This window comes from Physeter macrocephalus, unplaced genomic scaffold, assembly GCF_002837175.3.
Source record: "Physeter macrocephalus isolate SW-GA unplaced genomic scaffold, ASM283717v5 random_12, whole genome shotgun sequence".
NCBI classification, from domain to species: domain Eukaryota; kingdom Metazoa; phylum Chordata; class Mammalia; order Artiodactyla; family Physeteridae; genus Physeter; species Physeter macrocephalus.
Genome location: NW_021145297.1, coordinates 66838 through 94635, shown reverse-complemented (window position 1 = coordinate 94635; position 27798 = coordinate 66838). Strand labels below are relative to the sequence as shown.

At 55.0% G+C, this 27798-nt stretch overlaps 1 protein-coding gene across 1 annotated transcript; it reads right to left on the bottom strand.

The window, feature by feature from the left end:
- On the bottom strand, positions 1-27421 carry P2RX3 (purinergic receptor P2X 3). Its single transcript, XM_007115874.2, has 12 exons — positions 27303-27421; positions 20543-20678; positions 20024-20095; positions 19791-19854; positions 18989-19082; positions 18691-18768; positions 17956-18097; positions 17266-17402; positions 1508-1601; positions 1195-1260; positions 529-606; positions 1-114 (listed from the first exon to the last, which is right to left on the bottom strand). The coding sequence occupies exons 1-12, from the start codon at positions 27419-27421 to the stop codon at positions 1-3; spliced, it is 1194 nt and encodes a 397-aa protein (XP_007115936.2).
- Between the last annotated feature and the right edge of the window lie 377 nt (positions 27422-27798).

The following is a 27798-nucleotide window of genomic DNA, read 5'->3' as shown; positions in this document are numbered from 1 at the left end:
CTAGTGGCCGATGGAGTAGGCGCCTGAGTCTGTGGACTGCTTCTCCTCTGTGGTCTGGTCGCTGGGGCACACCGGGTGGGCCGAGGCCGGGACCTTCAGCGTGGTCTCGTTCACCTGCAGGCAGAAGGGCTGCCAGGATCGTGCTCTGTGGGCAGGGTCCTCCCATGGGCCCCCGTGGGACAGACTCAGCCTTTGGGGCTCACAGTCCGGTCATAGGGGAGCGAGAGCGAGTCTGTGACCCCAAGACTCTTCCCATGCACCTCAAGGGCAAACAGACCTGCACCAGCCAGTGGCAGGATCTGTTCCTCCCCGAAGCAAAGAGGGGACGGTGAGTGGACACAGGCGATGGCCACAGAGCCCACTCTTGGCCAGACCCCCTCTTGTCGGGATCTCCAATACGCATTGAGGCCCAATGAACTCCCCTTCAGAGGCCCCCAGAAGGTGGTGCCCTGAGAGTCTGGGGTCCAGCTCCCCTCCCTGCCCTGTCCCCCTGCCTCTCGTGGGCGCACCCCACCCTCCCCGACTCACCTCCTCAAACTTCTTGGCTTTGTACTGGTCGGCCCCCTTGAGGAAGTTGAGCAGGATGATGTCGCAGAGGACGGTCCCCTGGGGGAGGACCGCAGCGCGGCTCAGAGGGGCTGCAGGGCGGGAGCAGGGGGCCGGGAAGCAGGGAAGCAGGGCAGCGGGCAGGCCTGCCCTCGGGCTCGGGCGGAGTCCCCCAGACACACCTGACTGATGGCTCCTCTCAGGAAAACATCGAGGGGCTTTGCAGAATATCTCCAGAACCCAGCCCCCCAGCTCCTGGGGTGAGCCCAGACCAGAGTGCAGAGGGGGGACTTGGTGGGGGAAGCAGAGGGGCCGCGGGGGTCCAAGTCCCTGGGGACGGGGCTCTGTCCCCACCTTGCCAGCTGGGCTCTGTTCCTCGACCGGGCTCTCAGGTCTGGGAACCCCGGAGTCTCCCCCGCCCCTTCACAGTGGCAAACGGGGACTTTGTAGCAGGTGGGGGGCTGCCGTGGAGGGAGTGAGCTCTCCAGGACTGGAGCTGTTCACGCAAGGGCTGGCCCAGCAGGGAGGTGAGGGCAAGAGGTTGGGCTCACAGTCTGGGAAGGAGAGGGTCACCGCTTGCCCAAACCCTGCCAGCCCGGGCCGCACCCTGAGTGGCCTCCGGACTGAACCCAGAGGGGCTGCACTCACCACTCCCACAGAGGTGAAGGCTGCCATGGAGCTGATGATCGTGGGAATGATGTTAAACTTGCCAGCCTGTGTGTGCAAAGACCCGGGTGAGTGGGCACAGCTCCAGCAGGGCCGGGGCGAGGCCTGACGTGGAGCTTGGACTCCCAGCCGGGGAGACCCTGGAGCCAGGAGGGCTCTTGGTGGATCGCAGGCCTCAGCTGCTGTGGACGTGTGACCAGCGAGGGACCCTGCCCGCAGAGGAGCCTCTTTAGGGCCCAGGATGGGTCCGGGTTTCCTCCCCTGTCGCCCAGGTCTGCCTGGCCCAAGGACTCACATTCCCGTACACCAGCACGTCGAAGCGGATGCCAAAAGCCTTCAGAAGCGTGCGGTACTCACTGCCGTTCTCCGTCTTGTAGTACTTGGCAAACCTGGAGGCCAGAGGGGAAGGTGGGTCTCACTGTGGGCTCCTGTCTCTCTTGCCTGAAAATTCAGGGGCCTCTAGAGCCCTATGGCCCTCACCTACCGGGCAACCCTTACTGATGGTTTTTGGTGGGACACGTGCCGTGGTCCTCCCTGTGCGGTGAGCTGAACCCCTGCACAGGCATCACCTTGGGGGTTTGTTAATAAGGCAGATTTCCAGGCCCCACCCTGAACCCATGGAATCAGCATCTCTGTGGGTGGAGCCCAGGACTCTGTCTTTTAAATAATTTCCCTAAATGATTCTGATGTGTTTGAAAGTTGGAGCCCAGCTGGACTCCAAGCTTCTTCAGTTCTCTTTGTTTGGGTATCCCAGGGCCCGGCCGGGGGCTCCCCTCTCCACAGGCGTCTCAGCCTACTTGGGGTCAAAGCCTGGTTCTTCCACTTGTCAGCTGTGCAACTTGGGCCGGTTGCTTAACCTCTCTGACACTCGATTTCCTCACTTGTGAGTGGGAATAATACAGAAGTCCCGCTTCAAAGGGTTGCCATGAAAATGGAATGAAACCACATGTGTCGGGTTTAGAATAGTGTCTGGAACAAAGTAAGCACCCAGGAAATGCTCACTGGTGTCGATACTGCTGAAGAAATACGGTGGTTTCTAGAGCAGTTTACAGAGCAGTTTAAAAAAGTGCCTTTAGACACCTCATCTCACAAACTTGTGGGATAGGGATGTGACTGCTCTCTTTTTCAAATGAGGCTCCAGGGGTTAAGTGACTGGTCCAGGGTTACCCAACTGGCTGAGACCTGGTGCTGGATTTGCCCCAGTTCAAGAATTGGTCCTCTGTACCTTCTCCGCCTGGGCTGCTGGCTGCCAGGAACCGTGCTGGAGACTGATAAGAATGATCGCATTTAATTCTCACCAAACACAGTGAGGTGGGTGTTCATACCCCCATTTGGAAGATGCCTGTGGGGTGAAGGGACCCGCCTGTAGTCTCACAGTCAGTAAGGATTCGAAGTGCATTTGGCTTTTGGCTTCTAAAGCCAGTGCGTTTCCCCTTACACGGCTCTGCCCACCACGGGCGAAACTCTAACGTTAGCAAAGTGCCATCTCTTTGGGCTACTGTCCCAGAGCTGTAACACAGGCTCCCGATGCCAGCATCCCAGGAAAATGGTGAGGATTGAGTGAGAGGATGGTTGAGAACGAACTCAGAAACCTCTGAAACTGTGTGGCGTCGATATCGGTCTCATTCGGTGCCCCCCCCCCGTCAGCGTTTCCACCCCGCGAAACTCTAACGTTAGCAAAGTGCCATCTCTTTGGGCTACTGTCCCAGAGCTGTAACACAGGCTCCCGATGCCAGCATCCCAGGAAAATGGTGAGGATTGAGTGAGAGGATGGTTGAGAACGAACTCAGAAACCTCTGAAACTGTGTGGCGTCGATATCGGTCTCATTCGGTGCCCCCCCCCCCCGTCAGCGTTTCCACCCCCCAGAGATTCCCAGGCCAGTCCCAGGCCTCTCCCAGCACAAAGAGGGCGTCTGAGAAACTCATTCCCTGGAAGTGCCCCGTGATTGACGTGACGCCCCTCCCAGGGATGTTTGCCTTCGAGACTGTCCAGCAGGGAGAATGAAGTGCTGAGCCCAGGGGGATAAATAATGGAGAGCTCACAGGCAGGGGAGGAAGGTCATTTGTGGTGGGGAGGAGCCTCCTTAAACTGTCTGCTCTGGCTGCCAGGGAACTTTGGGGTCAGGCAGAAATGAGTTTAAATCCTGGCCGCACCACTCGCTGGCGGCGTGGGGCCTTTTATGGGGCTTAGCCCTCAGGGTTTGACTTCCCACGCCTATAAAATAGGGGTGCTCAGGCCCCCTTTGCAGGTCTGTTAGCGAGAAGGGTGACCCCTGAGACCAGCCCTTCGAGGCAGGTGCTCTCCCGATTCCCATGTTGGACACTTTGCCTGCCCCTCCACACCCAGTCTCTGCCCTTCTCTGCGGGGCCTGGGAGCCTGGCCAGCAAAGACTGCTTCCTCCCTGCCCTCTGGCTCCAGCTGGGTTCAGCCAGTGGGAGGCACCCACAGGAAACCACACGGTGGGAGGGAAGAAGGCTGAGGGCTTTTCATCTCCCAGTTCCTCTGCTGGGCCTCTAGCGAAGCAGACTTCCCTCCTGAGGCCCAGGGCCTGTAGGGTGCACCCCTCTCCAGTTCTGTCACTGCTGCCTCTCCTTGCCTTGCCAGCTTAGCTGGTAGCAGCTTCCCTGTGGTGGCCGCTCTGGTCCTTCCCCAGGCTCCTAGCTTCCTTTAAACTGCCTGCACCTTTGCACACAGTCGTCCCTTTTGAGACCACGGACTGTTTCCTCCCAGGACACCGACCCTTACCGTCCCCATCTTACAGAGCAGGAAGCTCAGGCCTGGAGAGGTTTAGCTGGGTCAGGAAGGAGTGCAGGAGGAGGGCGGCCCATCTTCTGTCTTGCCTGGGCCCGGGCAGGGCTGTAGCCGTGTGCCCAAGTAAAGCACCTGTTACCTGACTAAGGCCTTAAAAAGGCTGTAAACTATTCGGTGAGAAAGTAGTTTCTGGGGAGGCTGGGCTGGGAATGTATTTCCTGTGGGCTTAGCGGCTGGACGGAGAGGCAGGGGAGGCAGGATGATCTTCCTGAAAGTGAGACCAGAGGAAAACCCAGAGCGGCCCTGGGAAGGATGCCGGAGGAAGGGCAACTACTTAACCCTAAGAACAAAGGCTTGGTGGGGGACTTCCCTGGCGGTCCAGTGGTTAGGACTCGGTGCTTTCACTGCCGCGGCCCGGGTTCAATCCCTGGTCAGGGAACTAAGATCCCGCAAGGTGTGCGGCGCGGTGAAAAAAAAAAAAAGAACAAAAGAGGACAAGGAAAGAGGGCAGCAGCTACACCATCCTTAAAAATATGGTCAGTATGGTCTGGGAGGCAGCGGCAGAGAGCTTCACAGACCAAGGCAAAATGCAATGAACTCAAGTTGCACCAGCAGGAGAAGAATGGGACAGACACCAGAAAGGAAATCGCTTCGGTAAAGATGAAGAGGCCCCAGAACAAAATTCTCCCAAAGAAGTTTGCAGAAGAAGTATCTGGGATACTGAAGGCTTCAGCAAGTCCTCACTGTGGCTTTTTCAGGTTGCCCCGAGGCTAGGCATGAACCATTGCCATCTCCACGCCCACTTCTACACAGCACCAGAAAAATACGCGCATGTCTCTTAAGATAAGCCTCTCAGGTAATCCCATGAAGAAGGCACCATTGGCCCATTCTGTAGACGGGGAGACGACAGATGAGAAGGTCGCTTGCCTGAAGTGGAATTTTGAGCCACCCTTACAACTCCAAAATCTGTGCTCTTAACCCGGAACTGTCCTGCCTCTGAGCTCTAAGTGGCCGTTAAGGCCACAGGCAGCCCTCGTGCTGGATCTCAAAGCCCTTCTGTAGTCTGTGTTCTGTCTCACATCATGGGAGAATTCAGGGCTCTTGTCTGAGACATGTGGCACCTGAGAGGTGGGGACCAGGCAAGGGTGAGAGGTGGGTCGCGGATGTTAAGGGCCGGGCAGAGCCTGGGACCGTGGTCCCGAGGGCTACATCCGCGGCCTGAGGCTGCAGCCGTGGAAAATGCTCTGACACGGACTCGAGCAAAAAGTCAGCATCCCGGGCGCTGCCGTTCAAAGCAGGGCCGTGGCTAAACTTATCTTGGGAAGGAATGTGAAGGAAACAGGGAGAAAAACCAAAGCAGACTTGGTTTTCCTCCAGCACCTGCCTTCCAAGAGGCAATAAGCATGATAAGATCATATCTCACCACCCACACACCCTTGGAGGAGCTTTGGCAGGGACTGGTTCTCTACCCGGGAGGGCAGGAGGAGGGACAGCTCTTGGTGGGTGGGAGGAGGCCCCCCCCCCCGCCCCCCGCTGCAGACGAAGGACCCAGACATCCTGACTTCTGCAGTCAGCGTGGCCAGTGGAGATCACAGAATCTGGCCCAACCCTGTGGCAGAGAGAGATGGGCTTGGCATTCACCAGGGTCTGGGTTATCTTCTCTCCCGGCGCCCGGCTGGACAGGAGGAGGGACAGCGCTTGGTGGGTGGGAGGAGGCCCCCCCCCCCCCCCCCCGCTGCAGACGGGAAGGACCCAGACATCCTGACTTCTGCAGTCAGCGTGGCCAGTGGAGATCACAGAATCTGGCCCAACCCTGTGGCAGAGAGAGATGGGCTTGGCATTCACCAGGGTCTGGGTTATCTTCTCTCCCGGCGCCCGGCTGGACCATATTTCCCAGCCGCCTCACATCTAGCCTGGGCCCTGTGACTAGTTTTTGTCAATGGACTGTGAATGGAAGTGAGGACTGTTACCTCTGCGCTGACGTGTGTTAGAGTTGTGTGCCTCCCTCCTCCTCTCTTTCCTCATGGCCAGGTGCTGAAGAGCGCCAGGGGAGAACTCAGGCCCTAGAGGAGACTGATCCATAGGTGGCAGGAGCTCAGAGCCCTGAATGACTGCACGGAGCTCCCCACCCACCCTGACTCACAGGGCGCTGTGCCATGAGCAAGACACAAACCTTTGTGCTGAGCCACCTCGATGGGGGGGGCTGTTTGTTACAGCAGTTAGCAATGTTTACGCTGACCATCACAAACTCTTATAATGTTATCACTGGGAAGACTGAGGCTCAGGGAGAAGAAGTATTTGCTAAAGGACAAAGAATGAGTTAAAATTGGGAGTAATTCAAGATTAGACAGAGAGAGGGTAAGGATACCACATTCCTAGGATTAAACCTTCTAAGAAAGTCCAGGAGAGCTACGTGTGGTTCTATGGCTGTCTTTAACTAGCTTTTTGACCCATGGCAAGTCACTCAACCTCTCTGAGCTTTTTACCTCGACTGATAAATGAGAGTAAAAAGAGCTACAGGAAGGATGAGATGAGATATAGTACGTGCCCAGATATAGTACATGCTCAAGGCATGTCCCTTTCCTTTCTTATCCTGAGATCGAGGTAAAGTGAAATAATAGTATCTAGACTTGTCTGAACCATTACACTCTCTGGCCTCCTGGAGATAATAACATTAGTAACAATAATGGCCAACATACATTGAGTGCTTACTGTGTGCGAGGCACTGTGCTAAGTGCTCTACACCTACTAACTCATTTAATACACACAACGACCCCATGAAATCCAGTACTGCTGCAATTCCCATTTTACAGATGAAGAATCAGGATCAGAGACGTTATGCCACTTGTCTAAGGTCACACCACCAACAGTCAGTGAGTGGAGATGAGATTCAGAGCAGGCCAGTCCAGTTCTAGAGCCCACACTCTTAGCCAGTATCCTAGACTGTTTTTTTGTTGTTGTTGCCTGGTTTCTGTTAGGTCCTGGCTAATTTCTTTCAAGTTCCCCAGCTGGGAGCCCCTTTTGCATTTGCAAAATGACCCAGAGTCATCAGGTGGGAGTAGAACAGGAAGCATAGCAGAGCCATGAAGTGTACGAAGAAGGACCCCCAGCCTCCTCATCTAAAAAGGGGAAGGGGCCTTCCTTGGCCTGGCTCACCTCTCTCTTGAGGTGTTCCCTCTGTTCTCTCCTTATCGTCAATAAACTCTCTTGCAACAGGGGGGAAAAAAAGGGGCGGGGGGAAGGGCTTGGAATTCCCTGGTGGTCCAGTGGTTAAGACTCGGTGCTTTCACTGCCGTGGGCCTGGGTTCGATCCCTGGTTGGGGAACTAAGATCCCATAAGCCACACAGCGTGGCCAAATAAATAAATAAAAGGGCTGAGCTACCCCATGCCTGGGCCCTGATTTCTCCCAAATCCTCCGATTTCTACCTCTCTGGCTTTGGTCTTCTTGTCTGGGAAGTAGAGTTGGTGAGAATGATACCTCCATTCAACACCTTGGCCTGGAATACCACCCTCCCCCCCAACCTGGCTGGGTCCACCTTCCCAGCCTCATCTGCAGAACCCCTCTCACGGCACACACACCACGCTACCTGCTTCCTGTAGCCCCCGAACACACTCCATAGACAAGACCTCTGTGCCTTTGCCCATTCTGTTCCCCGCTCCTCCCCTCTTCCACCGTGCAAACTCCCATTCATCCATTAGGGCCCGGCTCCGTGGCCTCTCATTTTTTTCTACATTCAGCAGATCTTTAGAGCACCCTACCCTATGCCAGGCATGGTGCTAGGCACTGCTGATCCATTGGCAGCTCTGCTCTCATGCGAGGAAGAGAAATACGAATGAACCATGCACTCCCATAAACAGGTAAAATTGGAAGTAACCCGTAAATAGGTAAAATCAGACATAAGGGCTAGGAAGGAGAAGAGCGCCATTCTAAAGCACAGGTAGTCAAGATACTGGATGGAGGCTGGTGGGTCAAGGAAGGCTTTGGTGGAAGTGACGTGAAAGCTGAGATTTGAAGGATGGAGAGCTGAAAGGTAAGAAGGATGGAGCGGGGGCAGCTTTCCTGGCTGAGGGATCTGCAAGCCCTGTCAAGGGAAAGGACGTGGTGTTTTGAAGAAGCTCAGAGAGAGCCCTGGTGGGTGGAGGACAGAGCCAGATGGAAGTGGCTGTGGCTGGTACACCGGGCCCTGGCTGCCACAGCCAGTGTGTGTCTCTCTTCCCACTTCCGCGTTCAGGGACTTCATGCTTTAGCTTGAAATTGACCATGGTGGAGTATTTCCACTACGGAAATCGGCAAGCACTACAAATCAGCCCTGTTTTCTTTTTCTCTGGAGAGCCGGCTTACCAGTGTAGCACTGAGGCTGTAAAATCCCCCTAGGTAGGCTACCTTTCCTGTCTCTGCTGGGATCCAGGCCTCTACTCCGGTACCTGCCACACCAGACTGTAGTTAATAATTGGGACTATTGACTACAAGCTAGATCTCACTGTCTCTCTTTGCCCAAGGGCCTACCCAGTGCAGCAAGGAGTGGGGTAAATGCTTGCTGGAGGGATAAATGGATTTCGGAGATTCTCACCTCTCACAAGATGGAGCTTAGCAATGTCAGCCTCCAGGTTTCCTCCTAGTGACTCGGGCTTCTGCATTCCTCCCCCTTCTTCAGGTAGAGCTAGTACGAGGTGGTAACAAAGGCTGTTTCTCTCCCCAGCAGAAACATTTAGATCTGGCAGCTGGCTGGGTGGGAAAGTAGGCGCTCTTGGTGGGAATAGCCCCTGTGGAGGGGAAATGGGGCAAAGGGTAGGGAGATAATATACATGCAGCGCTTACTCCAGCTAAGCGCTAGGCTGGAGACTTCCACACCCATTATTTCATTGAGGCCTCATAACAACAGCTCCACGGCATAGTCGCTGGCTTAGGGGCTCTGAAACGAGACAGTCCTGGGCTGGAATCCTGGCTTTGCCACTTGAATGAGCTACATGACCTGGGGCACAGTGCTTTATTTCTCTGAATCTCAGTTTCCCCAGGTGTGAAATGGAAATATAGCAACAGCTGCAGGCTTATTAGAGAGGATTCCATGAACCGCTGGAGGTGAAGGCTGAGCACAGCCCCGGCTCGCAGCTTTCTGTGAATATTATCTATGACCATGAGGCAACGCTGTCCAGACTCTCCAGGCTGGAGGGAAGCACCGCAGCTCTCCTCAGGCTACTGGGCCTGCAGGGGCACAGCTGGCATCTGAACTCAGGCCTCCTGAATCCTGCTCACCCACTGCTGCTTCCCTGAGAGAAGATCCAGAAAAGAGAGTTCACTGCAGCCTCAGCGGCGGGCAGGGAGCTTGTTCAGCTGGTGCCTGAGAAAACACCTCAGCTGTGGAGGAAAGCAGAGTGTGGCTCTGACTGTGATGATGCCAGAACTATCTGGGGAGAGATCAGAGCCCAGAGAGAAGGCACAGGGGTGGGAGGCCCGCGGACCGGGAAAAAAAAAAAAAAAAAAAAGAATGGCTGCAATAACAAGGGCTGTATGGCTGACGGAAGAAGTGCCGAGCTGGGAAAGGGAAGGAAGCCTGGGGGCAGGGGGCCACTGGCAGGGATGGCCATTGAAGTTGGGAGGCCCCCTGAGCCCGGGGGTTTGAATGAAGTGGGGACGATCACCTGGGGTGCTGACTGCTCTCCACGATCCCGACACCCGGTCTCTGATCGTGGGCCCCTGAAGGCTGACCTCTGCGGGCCACATTCCTGCCCCTCTTTGCCTCGGGTTTCTGGGGGGGTGGGTTGGTTAATGGGAAGCCCTGGCCAGCACTGGCCGGGGATCAGAGGGTGGGAAGGAGAGAGGCGGGGTGTTTATTCCACCTGCTGCTTCCCTGCTTCGCTGTGGTTCTGCCTGAGGCTGTATTGCTCTGTGGCTGCTCCTGCCAGGGACCCCAGCTCTCGGCCAGGATCCCATCCTTTCCGCTGGCTGGGGGACTAGGGGTGGAAACAGCTCCCACGTTCTTAGGCCCTGTGTGTGAGTTTCTTCACAAACCCCAGCTGAGCCTGCTTTCCCACCAGGCCCCTCACTGAGATACCTGTTCTGTGACCAGACAGGAAGCCCCCAACACAGGACTGAATCGAACACTTCTGAGGCCTGACAGTACTGAGAAGCTTGTGTGTGTGTGTGTGTGTGTGTGTGTGTGTGTGTGTGTGTGTGTGTGTGTGTGTGTGCACGTGCACACGCGCTACCTCTTGCCTCAAGCAGCAACAGATAAAGAATGAGTAAGTTACAAATGTCAATTACCATAATAAGTCACTTGTCAGAGGTATTGCTGCAGGGCAGTGTGGAAGCTACATTCCACTGTGATATATATCACAGGTCTATAAATAAGAGTGCATGGTTCAGCAGCCCAAGTTTCCGAAGCCCTTCCCCAGATGCCCACATGCACTGATTCAGACTTTTAGAGCTTAGAGATGATCACCTTTAACCAACCCATTTTACAGAGGAGGAAACTAAGGCCCATGGAGGGAATGAGACTTGTCAAAAAAATCACACCGAGTTTTTGTGGCGAGACCTGAACCACCGCCTGTGTCTCCTGACCCACAGCCTGGACACTGCTGTTTCACCTCTGCCTCATCTTAATTATTCTTGGCTCGCCCCAGCATCAAATGTTTTTTGTATAAGCATTTTTGTTATTTGGGTTCAGGTTTACCATCTCCACTAGATTAAAAATTCCCTGATCATAGGAACTGGTCCTGTTCATCTCTGGGTCAGCCACTAAGCCCAGCACATGATATAATTAGATGTTAAAAGAAATCCTCAAAGCCCTCCCCCACTTTAGCCAGGAGAGGTTCCCTGCCGCTGCCTGCATACCTCCAGTGAGAGGGAACCATTACCTGTGGAAGCAGCCCAATTCAGCTTTGGACAGCTCCAACCCTTAGCAGCGCCTCCCCACGCTGAGCTGACATTTGTAGTCGAAGGCAGTCAATAAGCTGAATGGAGCAGGGTTTTTATCACCACATTCAAATCCCTTGGAAGCTCTCAGACATCTGTTTAGAAACGATCCATCTCCCAAGAAGTGGTGGAAATTCCTTCCCAAAGCAGGGACACGTGTAACTGTTACAACAGCAGGAAAAACAGCAACAAACTTGGGGGATCTGGGTTGGGCCTGCGAGGGAAAACTTGGGCCTGGAATCTGGGCGTCTAAGTGAGGGAGGTGGTGTTCTCAGCAAAGCTTTTGCCTGCTGGGAAGTAATTTTGCCAGCTGAAATATACTTTTACAGTTGATTTTATACTGATGGGAAAATATCTCCTGGCAGACTCATTGCATGGGGTTAAGGCAACATCCTTCCAGCAGGCGGGACTCTTCCCCTTAGAGAAGGGTCCCAAGCTATATTGATTTACTCATGTTCTAGGAATCTAATCCACCTCAAAGGAAGACATTTAAAATACGGTTTGTTTGATCTTTTTAAAAAAATTTAACATATTACTATTAATCTATCTTTAATGAGGCAGGGAAGGCTCAATGGACACAGAGCTAGAAGATATACCTGAGAGCCTGGTTACTAGCTGTCTTATCCTGGCAGTGATCTTTTTGTTGGCCTCAGTTTCTTCATCTGTAAAATGGAGGAACCGTACCGGTCCTGCCAGGATACCTGTGGCTGTGAGCACATGCTCTGGAGCTAGCCTGCCAGGGTTTGGATTCCAGCTCCAGCACCATTTGCTGTGTGGTTTTGGGGCAGATAAATGCAACCTCTGAGCCTCAGATTTCCAGCTATAAAATTCTCCCTCTTTAGAGTCAATGGGATAATCCACAAAGAGCACTTGCTAAGTCCCAGGCTCACAGGTAAGTGCTCAGCGCGTGTTAGCCAATATCTTCCACCCATAAGGTTGGTTGTTGTGAAGATAGGGTAGACGTGGAAATTAGCAAGGGCTGAATAAATTCAGGATTGCTCTAATTGCCTTGCCTCTCACCATAAGCTAAAGGAGGTGAAGGGGAAAATGGATCAGGGAGAATTCAAGCAAGTACGCCCCATCCAAGAGGGCCTTCACATGTTTCTGTGGAAATGATGGAAATGGCTGCATTTAACACATATTCTATGGCTTTTGAAAGGAGAAAACTCCAGATTGGAGAAAGAATGATCAAAGCCAAGGGTGCAGTTCAATTCTGTCTCTGTCAATTGGCCTAAGATCTTGCTGATCTGCATGTTGCAACATGGAAGCAGAACACACGCCAAATTTCAGAGCTTCATGAAAGCTGCTGTGGGTACATTTCCAACACGACACGATCACTAGAAACACCTACAGCACGAGGAACATCTAGCAGTTGAACGAGTGTTTTTTGTCCCAGACACCGAGAGAGGAAATCCAAAACTGCGTTGCCTTTTAGTAGCAAAGCTGTCTTAGGAACTCTCAGCGGAGGAACAAGAATTCAGACATTGCTAAATGCACCATTTTGCTTCTCTCCTATCATTCCAGCAATCAGGATGGGGTGGTGGGGGAGTGTAGGGGGGTGGTATATCCCTTAGAGCTGCTTTTCTTTTCTTTTTTTTCTTTTTTGCAAGCCATGTGTTGGTGGAAGGTGTGCTAGAAGCAATGGCGATAGATCAGGCCCCTGGCTTTGAGGACCAGTGTTCCTCTTCATTAGGCTGTGTTACCTTGGGCAAGTCTCAAAATCTTTCTGAGCCTACCTTGGGGGCGAGGGGTAGACAATGAGCTATAAATCCTGTCGAAAATAGGTGTGAAAGGGCTTTGCAAGCTTAACTCTAGGGGCTCTTAATCTGAGGTCCAGGGATAAGCTCTTAAAGGCCTTCAGAGTCCTGGAATTTTATGCTGCATGAGTATAAATGCAGAGAAAAAAGATGGACAAACTGCCCAAGTGGTTAACTTCCTGCAAAAGGAGTAGGACTGGGGGAGGGAGGAGAGTTTTCATGTCATTACTCTGTTTGGCTTGGATGTATTATTCAGAGAATGGATTTAATCTTATTTGTAGAAATAAAGTATCCTTCATAAAAAAGAAGTTGCCTGCAAAACTGCTCACGTGTATGAATATGTGCTTTTCCTTGGGAAATCAGTGCTTTCACCAGGGGCCATGAAAGGCTCAGAGACCTCCGATGGTTACGGCAGGGCTGCGATATCACAAAGGAAAGTTGTCAAGGCTTGTGCTGGGCGTCTCCTCTGACCATACCCCTCCCGGCCCCGCACTCGGACAGTCACCAACGTCCTGTTACTGCCCCCAGACACTGCACTATCCTTTGTGGTTTCCCTATATCCTTTGAAACAGTCTCTTTATTCAACTCTCTTCAAACTACTCAGTTTGCATGTGCCATCTGTTCCCTGCTGGGACCCTGACTGATACAGTTTTTTTTTTTGGCCGCAAGGCACGTGGGATCTTCGTTCCCCGAGGAGGAATCGAACCTGCGTCCCCTGCATTGGAAGCGCAGAGCCTTACCCACTGGACTGCCAGGGAAGTCCCCTGATAACCGTTATTTTAATAGACGCTCACACAGACGCACATGTAGCCACTGACACACTCACACACACTCACCAACTCACACCCACATGTCCACACTCACTCACGTATGCTCATTCACAAACACACCCACACCCACTCGTGGGCAAATGCACACTCAGTACTCCCTCAACAACACTGCCTGCTCCCAGCACTCTGGGGAATGCAGTGCTCTGGTTCAAGTCCTGCTCTGGTGAGCCAAGGGTGCACCAGCCATGCAGGAACCCCGCCTCTGGGGCCCGTCACCCTGCGCACCGTGGAATTCGCGATTCTTGCCGGTTCTTATTTTTAGAAATGCTGCACTTTGTCCGGGACTAATGTGGACGAACCCACCAGCCGCACACCCTCAAGGTACTTGGAAAGAGGCTTCCTAAAAATATCAGGTTAAAGTGGCCCCTGGAATCTTGAGCCATGCAGAATCGACCCAGGAGTACAAATAAAATCTTTCCACCAAATTTCAGGTAGGGACAGATGGAAACCTTCAGGAGATCGTACAAATAAAGGTTAATTTAGATGGACAGCACCAGGTGCTTTGGGTGGGAGTTGAAAGGAGACACGTTTTAGTTCAATACGAGGTCACCTCTCCAATAAACGGAGCCGTCAATGATGGACAGACCTTTTCTGGGGCTGCATCGCCAAGGATGATGTAGGACTTGGGAGCAAATGACCTCGAAGGCGACTCTAAGGTGCACCCGTGACCTTGGGCTCATCATTTCCCCCTTTGGAGGGTCTGCTTCCTTATCTGCTAAATGACCGGCTTAGTCTAGGTATCTTCAAGGGGTCTTTGACAGCTATAAATTCTCTGAGTCTCCGATTCTGCAGGCAAAGATCCTCAAGATCCTCAGGGGTGGGGGCGGCATTTGGAAAGGAGCTGCAGACGTAATTAGTGATGGAAATGAGAGTCTCCAGCTGCCTCTGGATGTCGGAGTTTTCAGATTAAAACAAGGCTGAATCTTGGCTGAATGATTCCATTCCCTCCAGAGCAAATGGCAACAGCAGAACGTTGGAAAAAAAAATCTGGCCTTGGTTGGAGAGGGAGAGGCAGATGAATTTGTTTGGGAGACAAAAGGCCGGGCAAGGAATGGTGCCTCCAGCAGCTGCTAGCCTTTTAGCCTCCCGGGACCTCAGATTCTTCGTCTTGAACTGGGGGTGAAAGTATCAACCCCACTGCCCGTGTTTTTCTGAGGCTACACAAAAGCGAATGACCGTAGCCTTCCTATGGGGTGGAAAACAGCCAAGAAAACAGGTTTGCGTTCAGGCACCCACGCTTGCTGGCTCTGTGACCTTGAGAGAATTACTTAACTGGCAAGCCTCCGTTTTCTCATCTGTGAAGTGGGGGGACGGAAGCTCCTCCTTGGCAGGGGGTGAGGAACCTTGAGCCGAAGCACACGGGACACTTTGTACGTGGGGCGGCAAGTATCGGGCCTCTAGCAAGGAGCCTTGCGGGATTCTACAGGGCAGGCACATTCTACCGCGTCATAGGCACCGCACCGCGGCTGCGCTGAACCTGGCCGTGACCCTTTTTCTCTTAACCGAGGATTCGGATGGGTGGCCTGGAGCCTCCCCAGCGGGGGATCTTAACTTAGTCTTGGGTGTCCGTGTGGTGCCAGCAGCTTGAAGGCAACATGAGGTAGTGGGTGGTCACCCAGGGGAGGGATTTGAGGAAGCTTGGGTACAGCCCCCTGCTTGCCATGGCCACAGAGATTCCCCCATGCCCAGGCTCCTCCTTGGGCCCTCTGGACACTCGTAAACCATAGGGTCAAATGCAGCAGCTTTGCCTCTTCATACTCCGGCCTGGAGGTTTTTGGTGAGGGGGTCAGTCATCCAGGGCCCACACCTCTCAGATGGTTTCCTTTAGGCCCCCGGGAATTGAGCTTGCAGGGTCCTTAGGGACCCTCTGACCCGTCTCCCCAAATTTTCTCTCTCTCTTTTTTTTTTTTTTGGCCGCGCTGCGCGGCATGTGGGGTCTTAGTTCCCCGACTAGGGATCGAACCTGTGCCCCCTGCAGTGGAAGCGTGGAGTCTTAACCACTGGACCGCCAGGAAAGTCCCTGTCTCTCCAAATTTAACCCAAGCTTATCTAGGACCCAATCCATCTCCTGCTCTCCTGCTGTGCCTAGGGGTGATAGAGGGTAGAGGGTGGGGGCAGTGTGTGTGTGTGTGTGTGTGTGTGTGTGCTCCAAATTTAACCCAAGCTTATCTAGGACCCAATCCATCTCCTGCTCTCCTGCTGTGCCTAGGGGTGATAGAGGGTAGAGGGTGGGGGCAGTGTGTGTGTGTGTGTGTGTGTGTGTGTGTGTGTGTGTGTGTGTGAGTGTGTGTGTGCGTGTCAGCCAAAGCCACTACAACTTGGAAATGAGGAACTCCAAACCAATTCTTCTTTAAATGAAAGACTTTGTTCTAAAGCTGTGTGAGACCAAGAGTCGGGGTCTTCAAACCAGCTATATTCTTCATAAGCTCTCCTGCCAAATGAGTTATTTGGAAGGTTGAAGAAGTCCCAATGGCCAGAGAGAAGTTATGAAGATGAAAATGTGCATTCTAGATCACGAGGGTTTTATTAATTTGTTACTATTTTAAGCCACCATACAAATATCCTTTGTATTGATTTCAGTGTGATGTACTGACTGAATAAATATGCCAGTTTCTGCCAGGGAGCCGAACAGTATTTTTAACCTACTTTAAAATATGTGTTGTTTCCTATGGGTTTTTTTTTTAAGTTTAGAGTTGATTATGAAGGCACTTTCAATTTTAAAAAATTCTTCTTTCCAGAGAATACACATATATTTTAAACTATTAAATATAAAGCTTAATGGGGCAGATAATTATTTTTTAAAACTACAAACAAAGGTGGGGAAAAAAGGTGAAATGATTTTTTTTTTTGCTTACGGATACCATTATATTAGATAATACCACTACAACAAAGGAAATTTGAATACGTAACTGAAATATATTCTTATACATATTTTTTCCTGATCCCTACCTATTCACCTAATTTAGCCTGTTTAGTGTATATAACACTGTGTACTTAATCAGGACCCTGCCAGAAACTTCAGGATCTTAAAAAATTAAGGAAAAAAAACTCCCGAGAGCTGAAGCTTTTCACACACTGGCTGATAGGCTCCTCAAGATCCTAAGGATACCATCACCATTTCATAGATAAGGAAGTGAGGATGGGAGGTGGTCAAGGGCTTTTCAAGGGCTTTCAGCTGTTTCCCAGTAGTTTACCCCAAGTTCTTCTCTTTCCCTTTCTCCAAAATGGAGAGAGGGATCCCTTATGTCTCAAGGCCACTGGGAATATAACTGAGATGATATTTAAAGACTGGCATGAGTCCTTGTTTGGAAAGGCACTGCAAAACGAACGGCCATTGTAATTCTTATTTGTGACTCAGGTGAAATCTCCTGGTTATGGAGAGAAATGCACAATTTCCACCTTGTAAAATGATACCAACTATGGCTCTCGCTTTGTGAAGTGAGAAACCTCAGAAAATTCAGGGACAGGAGACAAATGGGACTACCTACAGCTTCAGAGCCGGAGCTAAGAATGGGCTCAGAATCACAGAACCCAGCATTTCAGGAGACCTGGGCTTGTAGTCTGACTGCCGGCTGGGAGCGGGAAGCCTCCACGAGGTCCCTCCCTGAGACGGGGAACTCGCATGATGGCCCGTCCGTCTCCGAGTGGCCAACTGCTGGAATGCCCTTCCTAATTTTTGAGCTGAAACCTGAGCGGGAGAAAGTGGGGCCGTCTCCGCCCAGGGTGCGTTGCTGCCTGAAGCGTCGTTCTCTAGGGCAGCCCTGCCCCCTTCTCCCGAAGTCCCAGGGGACGGGGGTTACCTGAAGTTGTAGCCCGGGGAGGCGCTGCTCCTCTCCGAGACGCTGTCGAGCCGGGTGAAGGCATATGTGGGGGTGCACTGCTCCCAAGCCCTGTCCAGGTCGCACACCCAGCCGATCTTAATGCCCAGAACTCCCCCCTGGAGGGAGAAAGGGGACAGACGTGAGTCCTCCCACAGCCCCCGACTCCCGGTCCTCGGTCGGAGCAGAGCGGGTCCCGCTGCGGGGGGTGCAAGTCACGACAAATGCACAAGTGATTCCTTTTCATTCTCCAGGAGGAGGACAGAGGTCGGGGGAAAGAAGAGTGGGTTGTCGCACGTTGCTTAGTAAAGAAGTTCTGCAGTTAAGGGTGGTAGCCCTTGAGCCTCTAAATCCTGTTTTTGGTGTCTTTAGTCCCTTAGCTTACAACCCAGGAAAGTGGCCACAGATCCACCTTCCCACAGTGTAGACCTTCTCGGAGATCTGAGGCCTCTGCCTGCAGGTGAAGCATGAGGACGGGAATGGGAAACGGAGGCTGGGTGGGAGACAAGGCCCCTCAGGGCAGGCGCGGGTAGGCCAGGCACGGAGCCCGTCGCAGGCCTGGGATGTCCCCAGCGGCTGGCGCCGCCGCGGGCAGCTCCTCTCCCCCGGTAGCCTCTCCCCCTGCCCGGGGGGCCCCCAGGCCAGGGAAGGGAAGAGCGGCCCGTTCCTCACCGTGCTGGCCAATTTGGCAAAATCCTGCCCCGCGAACTTGACCACATCTCCCACCCGCAAGATGGGGCAGAAGGGGGCCTTGTCGGGGTGGAAGCGGCATGTCTTCAGGTCGGCGGCAGTCAGGTTGGGAAGGAGGTTTCCCCTGGGGAGGAGAGGGCAAGGTCCCGGGTTAACGCGAGGACAGTCGCCCTCGGAGTTCCCTCTAGCCGTCCGGAGCCTCAGGGTCCCCGCTCTCCTGGCCACTCGCCTTCTCCCCTACCTCTGTCCCGACACCTTTCTGGTGATCACCCCTCCCTCCCGTAGAAGGTTCTGTGTGCCGGGGCTCCCAGAGGGCAGGAGTCTTTACCCGTGGCTCCTCTGTTGTGCCCGCCTTGGGCTCTGTATGGGGCGGACACCCAGCCAGGAGTCGGCAAATGGGGAAGTCACTGAAGAGGGGCCGAACTAAGAGAAAGGGGACACCCACACTGGGCTTGAGGTGGGGAGAAGGGAGGAGCGCCTCGGGCCCCACCTTTGGGGGCGTCCGAGCTCCGGGCCCAGGTTCAGCTTGTCACTCCCCTGCTCTGAGCAAAAGCCCCCGTGGGTCCCGAGCCCCAGGGCAGGAGGCTGGCAGAGAAACTGGCCCCAGGGTCCACCCTGGGGAGGTTGGGAATAGGAGCCCCGGGAAGCTGGGGGGTGGGGGGAGAGGGTGGGGTGGCAGCATTGCTTCTAGGTTTTAGGGAGGGAGCTTGAACTCACTTCTCAAAGTTGAAGAGGGGGAAACGGATGCTGTTCTTGATGAAAATAGTGAAGTTCTCAGCTTCCATCATGACAGGCCTGTGGGCGAGAGCAGGAGGTCTTAGCGCCTTGGGGAGAAGAGGGGAAACAGGAGGAGCTTTCACCCCAGGGACCACCTTCCCTGGGAGCATCTCCCAGTGGGCACTGCCCGCCCTGGGAGTGGACAGTACTGGGGGTGCCCAGAGGTGCAGAGCTCCCCCTGCTGGCAGAGCAGAGCTGGGGTGGGTCCTCTTCCCGCCTGCCCCCCTCGGGTCCTCACATCTCCACCGTGTCCACCTCGGCGGGGCACCAGCCCTGGATCTCACAGGTCCGGAGCTCAGAGCTGTAGTTCACGCAGCGGCCCGTGAGGATCCCTGCGAGGGTGGAGCCAGAACTGCTAGGTGCACGCCTGGCCCTTCACCCCTTCCTCCCCCCACCCCTCCATCAGGGACGCCCCCCCCCCCCAATGCACACAGGGACCCCGCAGGTGGAGGGAGAGGACAGGCCGGGCCAGGGACTGGGTGTCCGTTAGCCCTGCAGGGCTCTCCCCTCCTCACCTCCTGAGCCCTAGACAAGCCAGAGGGAGGTGACAGCCCTCCCGTCACACGTTCCAAGCCCCAGTCTCCCTGAAGACCCCTTCACCGCTTGCTCTTTCTCGCCTCTGAGCCTTTGCTGTTTCTGTTGCTTCTGCCTAGAATGCCCTTTTCGAAGCTTCTCTCTCCTGCTAAATCCTACCCATCCTTTAGGGCCCATCTCTGGGAAGCCATTCAGGGTCACCCGCCAGGAACCAATCTCTCTCCCTCCCCCCCCCCCCACCCCCGGGGTCCCACGGTACCTCCGTGACAGCACTTGCCAACTCATGGCACACCTGTCTGCAGCACCATCCCTGGCCTGGGAACTCTGGGGGCAGCCCCGCTGGGCTGGGCCACAGCCGGCATCCATCAGTGCTGGCAGCGTGACACGGAACAGGCCCACTCCCACCCCCTCCCTTCGGGTGGCCCCTGCCCTGGGGGGGACGTGCTGCCTCCAGGGCCCCACTGACAGTGCGGGGCAGTGAGGGGTGGGGAAGAGGCTGCACTCACCCACCCCTGGGAAGCGCTCAGGCCTGCACTGGCTGTCTGACACACAGTGGAACTTCTCCTCGCTCTGTGGGGAGACGGGTGCTTGCAGGACCCGCGCTGGCCCCTGGGGGGGCGGGGCCTGCCCACTGGAGGCCTCTGGAGGGTGGAGGTCCCCAGACACAGCTCCCAGGCTGGGCCCTGGGCCTCTGCTCACACCCTCACCCCACCCCCTGACCACGCTGTCCTCCCCTCACCTCTGGGCAGAATCCTTGCATCTGGTTTTCGGTTACAATCATCTTTGTGATTATGACAAAGACGGAGGTGCCCTTGGGAGGAGGAGAAGGGAGAGGAAAAATGCAACAGTGCTAATTCTGTTATCCCCATTGTACAGACGAGGAAACCGAGGCTTGGACTAAGAGATCTGGCCAAGGTCACGGGGCTACTAAAAGGCAGAGGTGGGGTCCAAGCCAGGCTCTTTCCACCCACCCACCCGGCCCTTCCTGCTCCGTCTGTGTGCTGCCCTTGATTTCAGGACAAGTTGTGCCAGGGCTACAGAGAAACCCAGCTTCCCCGATACCTAGTGCTGCCTCGTGGGAAGGCAGGCCCAAGCCCCCAGCGCCTCCCAGACGCCGGGGAAGGGGCTCTCTGGATCACTGATGCCACAGAATCTGGTTTGGGAATCCCACCGGCACTCTCCTTGTCTTGCCCTCTCCCCTCAAGCTGCCCAGTGTCTGGGCACCCACAGCGCCCTGGGGTAGGTATGGGGACCCTACCTGGGGTGGGGTCACATAATCAGACACGTCCATGACTCGGTTGGCATAGTGTCCAAAGCCCTTCACCTTGGTCACCACCGAGGACTCAATGGCTGTGTCCCGCACCTGGTACGCCTTCTCGTGCAAGAAAACCCACCTGGGCAGGAGAGCAGGGGCGGAGAGCAACAGAGGAGGGGCTAGACCCTTCAGACAGAGGCTGGGAGACGTCCCCTTCCTGTCAACGTCAAGAGGACATGGGGTGCCTGGCAGGGGGTGCTGGAGGCATGGGCCCTTCGAGTGAGCCCTGGGTTGGCTTAAACTCATGTTTCTCCACCTTTCCCCTCACTTCCTCCTTAAAGAGCCCTTTTAGACTTTTTCCCTAATTGTACCCCCCTGGAAATTTTAACACCACAGATATCATTTATGTACTGTTTGTGTTTTTGTGCTTTATACATAAAAAGAGTGAGGTTTTTTTTTTTTTTATTCTCCAAGAACCAATTTTCATCCCTGTTGAGAACACACTGTCTTTCCCTCTTTGGCTGGCATCTGGACAGAGAAGGGAGAGGATCATAGGCCTCTGACTCTGTGTATCCCAGGCTTTGTTCACGGCTGTATCGAAGGTGCTGGCACATAGTAGGTGTTCAGCAAGCAAGTCCGTGAAGGCCCTGGGAGCTGGGCGCTTCGCAGAGGCTCCGTCTCTGCAAGGGTCGGGTGAGAAGGGGCCAGAGGAGGAAAGGAGGGGCCTTGCCAAGCCTTCACCTGGCAGGTAAAGGGAGTCGGGTGGGGAGGAAGGAGGGGCCTCTAATCTTATTCGTTGGATTCTGCTGCCACCCAGTGGGCATTTACCTGTACTGGCTTCTCCCTGCAGCTTCAAGCCAATGCGGGACCACGTGGATCAGGGAGGGGCCCCTTCCCTTCTTGCCGCCAAGCCTCCCCGCCGCCCCGCCGCAAGAAGGGCCTGCCGACACATCACTTGTTTCCCTCTGCGTTTCCGCGAGATGCCCACCTTTCCACGTGAAATCACCCATCACAGCCCTCGAGGCTCAAGCCACTCCCGGCCTCGGTACCACGCGGGGCCTCAGTACTTGCTCCTGACAGCACGTGGGGAGGCATATTCCCTGTCCCCACTGTGCAGACGAGAAAACCTCCTCAAATATGTTTGGAAAGTGCTGCGTATGCTCAGCTTTGGAGAAACACTGGTGACATCTCAGGGAATCTAGGAGCGCACTTTTGGAAATGCGGGGTTAGGGTCATTTTCTGATGCTAACCAGGCTGGCATCTGGCTGCAGAACTCCATCAGACGAGGTTGAGTGGTAGAAACGGAGACTGTGGCACAGAGGAGACAAAGCTGGGGGGCTCTTAGGCTGGGAAGCGGTGAGGGCAGCTCGCAGGCTGACCCGAGGAGTTTATGAGGAGGGGTTAGGACATCAAGCCCAGGAGTTTTCTGACCTCTGGGGCCCCCCGATGTTGGTAGATGCAGAGGGGAGCAGCTCCCGGGTCACGGTCACGTTTATGGGAACACAGGCTGACGTTTGCAAGCGGCTCCTCGTTCCGTTTTCGGAGAGAGGCTTTGGAGTCATCCCCCCGTTGGGGCTTCCCTCGGGCCCCTGCATTCTGAATGCTGTCTCGAGTGGGAGAGAAAGGCTGGTCCCAGCCAGCCCGGCAGAGGGCTCCTAACCTGTCACCTGTTTTACGGTTGCTGCCTTATCCCAGGCAGCATTCTGAGTCATGCACCATTAAGAGTCATTCGCCTGCCTGTAAAAGGTTCCGGGAACGCCACGCCTCCGTGGAAGTCGGCCGTGCTTTACTTCCCTAGCACTTTTCTTCTGTTTTTAAACTGGGAGGGGTTTCATCGAGGTCTCCGAAGGGAGTGTGGCTTCCATTAACATCCCACCTGCCGTCTAATGTCCTGGCAGAAGGGAAGGGAGCATCGCTCTTACGGAAAACGGTGAAGTCATCCGAAAGAGCGCCACCAGCTCCCGGGCTGGGGCCCTTGGAGTGAAGGGAGGGAGGCTGCAGCTGCAGCACCTCTGCCGCTGCTGTGCCCTCACCCGGGTGGGAGCCACAGATGCCACACACCCCTCTGGAACCTCCGTGGGCCTGGCCACGGAACGGACACTCCTCTGAGTGTTGATCAGTGAAATGGTCTCCTGGGGCCCCGCCCCTGTCCTTGAAGTCTGGTCACATTCAGAACTCTGAGAAGCAGAGTTCAGAGGGTTGTTTATCAGCGTATGATCAACACAGCACACGGAGTGCTGTACGCGTTGAGGATCCATTGAACCCTTCCTCACAACCCAACGAGACACCCGTGTTATTATCCTCATGTTACAAACGAAGGAACCAAGGCACAGAGCAGCGTGCTAACTCGCCAAGCTGGCGTGCGGGTTCCAACCCCGGCAGACGGCTGCAGAGCGCTCGCGGCCACCCCGCGGGGCCCCCAGCTGTGTTCCACTCAGGGCCTGGCCGCAGCTGGCCCCCTGAACTGGGCCCTGGTCCTTGTCCTGCCGGCCCTGCCCCATCACCAGGGACAGCGCCTCCTAGCTCAGGAGAGTCTCGGGAGGAAGGGCCCAGGGCTCGAGGGACAGTTAACCAGCCTCTCTCCTTCTCCTCCTCCACCCTCACGGCTCCTTCCTGAGCCCAGTCGGGAGGTGAGGCCACGTCAGAATTGTCTCTCTCCGAGTTAAATTACAAGCGGAAGAGTTTCAGTGGCCCCGTGGGGCCCGAGGACATCATCAGGGCAGCTCAAGATAAGGGGATGCTTCATTTCCAGAAGAGAGGGACTGAGTCTGTCTCCAGAGGCCAGGGCTGAGGAGATGGGGCAGGACTGAGCCTTCAGTTCTTGGCATTTACTCTGCTGCTCTGACTTGTTTTCTCGTGTTCCTGGTTCATTATTTATAGAGCGGAAGGCGGGTGGCAACTCCTTGGCAGGTGGGATGTGCAGGAAGGAGGCCAGAGCAGTGTCCCAGCACCCTCCTGTCCACCCCGCCCCGGGAGTCAGGGAGGAGGCCGGGGAGGGCGTGTGTGTGTGTGTGTGTGTGTGCGCGCGTGTGTACGTGTGTGCGGGGAGCAGAGCAGTCTCTTAGGAAGGTGTGAGCTGGGCCGAGCCAAAGGGGGGACATGCGGGGGAATCTGAGAAATAACAACTGTCTCCGTCTTCCTGAGTCACCCGTCCCAGGCAGGCACTGGCTTATGTCACCTCCCCTTCCCAGGATTCTCGGAGGGGGCATTCCTGCACCCATTTTCCAGATATGGGGACGGAGACGTAGAGACGTAAAGCGACCTGTCTAAGCTCCACTCCTGTTGGTGTCGGAGCCAGGCTTCTAACCAGGTCTCCCCTTCACGGGGCTGCGGTGAGGGGGCAGGGGACACAAGAATGAAAACCACTCCTCTCTCCTGACCTGCAGGAGGGGCTTCAACACTTCTTCCCGCCATAAGGCACCTGGTGTGCCGTCCAGGTGGCTCAGGGGCTACCTTGGGCCGGGAAGGCGGGATTCCACGTCCCCCTCTTTAAACTAGAGGGGCTCCCCCTTTTAACTGCTTTGCACGTTGAGCTACATAAGATTTTACACGAGGCTGAATATCACGAATCAAAGTGGGTGGCCGTGCAGATGGGCCTCGTGGGGGGACGAACAGGGCAGGAAGAGCAGGGTCTGGGACGGGCCGGGGGCGCCACCAACCTCCACAGGCCCTTCCCATGGATGGAGCATCAGAGGGCCGGGAATGCCCTCCCTGCTGGTTTCCAGGAAGGTGGCTTCCCTGGAAACCAACCTCAGGCTAAGCGCTGCCCGCTGCTTCTGGGGACTCAGGCCCCAGGGATCTTCTTCCTCCACCTCAGGGGCCCACAGGATACAGGAAGGGGGTTGCCTCTTAGGAAGACCCACCCCCAGAGGAGACTGGGCATTACCATCTGGGCCTGAAAAGAGAACGTGAGAAACACCTGTAAGTCCTGCCCTCGTGTGTGTGTGTGTGTGTGTGTGTGTGTGTAGTCGAGTAGGTGGTGTGTTGCTGTGTGAAATGGTTGGCTCATGTCACATACGTCCTAGGTAAAGCTGATCATCTGGTCTACCTGGCTGGGCTCATACAGAAGAGATTCAAGTTAAGCATTAACATCAAAGCACTAAAAATCCTTTCGGATTCTCTTGAGTCTAAGCCATGATCATCTCTCTTCTCATGACTGCATGGACCCTTAACAGGTTTTCCTGTATCCACTTCTACCCACTCCAATCCTTGGTGTATCAGCCAGAGCAATCTTCCCATCTCTCTCTCTCTCTCTCTCTCTCTCTCTCTCTCTCTCACACACACACACACACACACACACACACACACACACACAGGTTAAAACACATCAGCAGCTTCCCATCAACATCCATTACTCTTCTGTAAAAATGAAAGATCTGAGGGCGTCTGAGGTCTGGCCTCTGCCTGTGACGGCACCCCACCTTACACCATCCTCGCCTTTGCTCTCTCTGCTCCAGCCACAAAGACCTTGTCTTCCCCTCATTTGCCAGGCTCTTTCTCTTTGCAGAGCTGGGTTTCCCTGCCTTGAACCCCCTCCCTTCCCTTCCTTCACCTGGGCTGCTTCTACTCATCCTTCAGCTCTCGGCTTCAATGTTACGTCTCCAGAAAGCCTTCCCTCACTTCCCCGACAGGGTCAGATTCAAACACCTCTGCACTAGTGGCCCTCCTCGCTCCGTGCGGCCCTTCTGCAACCCTGAGCCACAGCTGGAATTTTACATTTGTTTGTGGAGATGATTTGATTAATATCCGTCTCTAGCTCTGTGAGCTCCGTAAGGGTGATGACCCTTCCTGCTTTTGCCGACTGCTCTCTCCTCGGTGCCTAATGCCTGTCATGATGACATGCCTGATACATTTTTTGCTACATTCATGACAATGGATCCGTGCGGTCCTAACAGTACATGGGCTCATGTAAAGATGGGGCTCGGGCCAGGGGCTGGGCCAAAGACTGCACTGATGTAACTGCCAGGCAGTGCTCTGCGGGGAGCTGTCAGGCTGGGAGATCGATGGGGTTGGATATCAAGACGCCAAAGAGCCTCTCACACCCGCCCCAGCAGGCTGGGCTCCAGCACTGAGGATGGGGCATCAGACTGAATCAGGATGAGGGAGAGACAAGGGCAGTGGGGGGGCTGGAGCCTGCTGTGTCTACCCTCCATCAACCTCCCGCCTGGAGCCCTCGGAGCCAGGCCAGGCCCGAACGTGCTGAGGCAGCTTTTGCGCTCACCTGGACCAACGTACTGTTCCGCGGCTATCAACAACCACAGCCTCACGTATACGTGGGAACGTGGAGCCTTTGAGAACCAACTTAGCCCCAGGCGCTGGACATGCAGCTGGGGAACATTTGCAAACATCACATCTTGGGAAACCACAAGTTGGAAGGGAACTTCATTCAACGCCATTTAATCCTACCCCAGAGCGTGAATCCCTCCTCCAGTATCTCCAAGAGATGCACTGGCTGGGCAGCCTTGCCTACGACGCCCACACGAACGGAGCTCGCTGCCTCTCGCCAAGCGTGTGGAGCAAAAATAATCCCTTAATCCACGTCTGCCCACCTTCCCAGGCACACGCTCACATGCTACGCCGCCCCGCAGACCAGCGGGCTCACTCTCGCAGCCCCGCCCACACGCACACAGGCCTCCTTTGATTTCCCTGCGCTCAATGCCGACAGCCTTCAGTGGCTTCCTGTCTCACACACGCAGGACTGTTGTCTCAGGGAACATCATAAGCCTAGAGACCCGCGTGCCAGGAAAGAAAATCCCCGAGGTCTCTGCCCAGCTTTCCTAATGCAAATGACCACAAGAAGGACAGAACCTGTGTTTTCCCCGTGCCATCGTCTGCTCCATGAACCTCTGTGCGTATTTATCTGTGTGTGTGTGGGTGTGTGCAGCGGGTTACCTCCAAGAGGTGGGGGCCGAGAGGGGGGTGTTCGGACCTTGATGGCTCTTAAGCAACTCCCAGGATGGGTTCTAGGGTACAAAGTCAGGTAGATGTAGGGAATTTATGCTTTCTGACAAAGGGGAGTGTTTCTGGATTCTTGAGGGGAGTCCTTACATCATGTTCAGAAAAGCCACTTCTCTCCGCAGTAACTCTCCCCTTGAGTGGCATTTGCACCCGTGTTTCTCCCCACCCCTCCCCAGGGACAGAGGGCCTCACCCAATGCCCCGCTTTGTCCTGCCCTCCAAGAGCGAGGGCTTCTCCCCTTCCACGTTCTCTCAGCATCTCCCCCCTGCCAGACAGGACTTCCTCATTCCACAGCGGGTCCGTTGTCTCCTTCCCCCTCTGCCATCCACCTGGTCAACCCGTCACCATCTCCCTTGTCTCAGCGCCTTCCCTTCCCCTTCCCTGGCTCCCCTGTCTTTCTGAGACCCCTGAAGAGTTGACTGAGGGGAATGGGAAGATGTGTGTGTGTGGGGTCTGTCTGTTCTCTGGCTTGGGGCGGGGGGAGATGAGAGAGGGGAGGGGAGCTGGTCACTTGGGACTTCTCCTGGTGGAGGGTAGCGCAGGGGCAAGGGCTCCCCTCCTCGGGGTGTGTGCATAGGGGCCACTGCCCAACTCTGGAGGATTTACTGGGAAAAAGAACGCATCTGGGGACCAGATCCCCGATGGCGGCAGCAGAAGCCAGTTTCTGGGACGTGGCCCCACGGAAGGGACTGTGGGCCCCGAGAGGGGAGAAGCTCAGGCAGCTGGGCGGCAGCACCGAGGGGAGGACAGGGAGGACAGGACGCCGGGAAGCCCTCCTTCTTGGACCTGAGGGCCACAGACTCACCCCACGAAGTAGGAGATGATCAGAAGCTGAACGGCTCGGTTGATAATCCCAACGGTCCAGCTCTTCACAACCACCGACTTGGTGGTCTCGTAGGTGAAGAAATCTGAGATGCAGTTCATGCTGAGAGAATGACCCCTCAGAAGAGACCCGGTGGTGGCCTCAAGAAGGAGAGGTCATAGGGATGGGGAGACAAGAGATGGAGGCCTGGAGAGGGTCTTGAGGAATGGGGAGCCTGTTCCTTTAAGTTGGGCAACCCTAGCCCAGTGCTCAGCCTTTCTCTGCTCTTGACACTCTGGGCTGCCAAGAGTCCAGGGCCAGGGTGGGGGACCCCCTTTTTGTTCGTCTCCACCCCACTCCCCGGTGATGTCATGGCAGGGGTGGGGTCTCCAATCCCAGGCTCCTGATTGCCCGGGATGCATCTGGCTAGGGCCCTCTGGGACTCATGTTTTATCTGCACTCTGTCTACCGTTTCTGTTCCGTTCTCTTATGCTGCGTC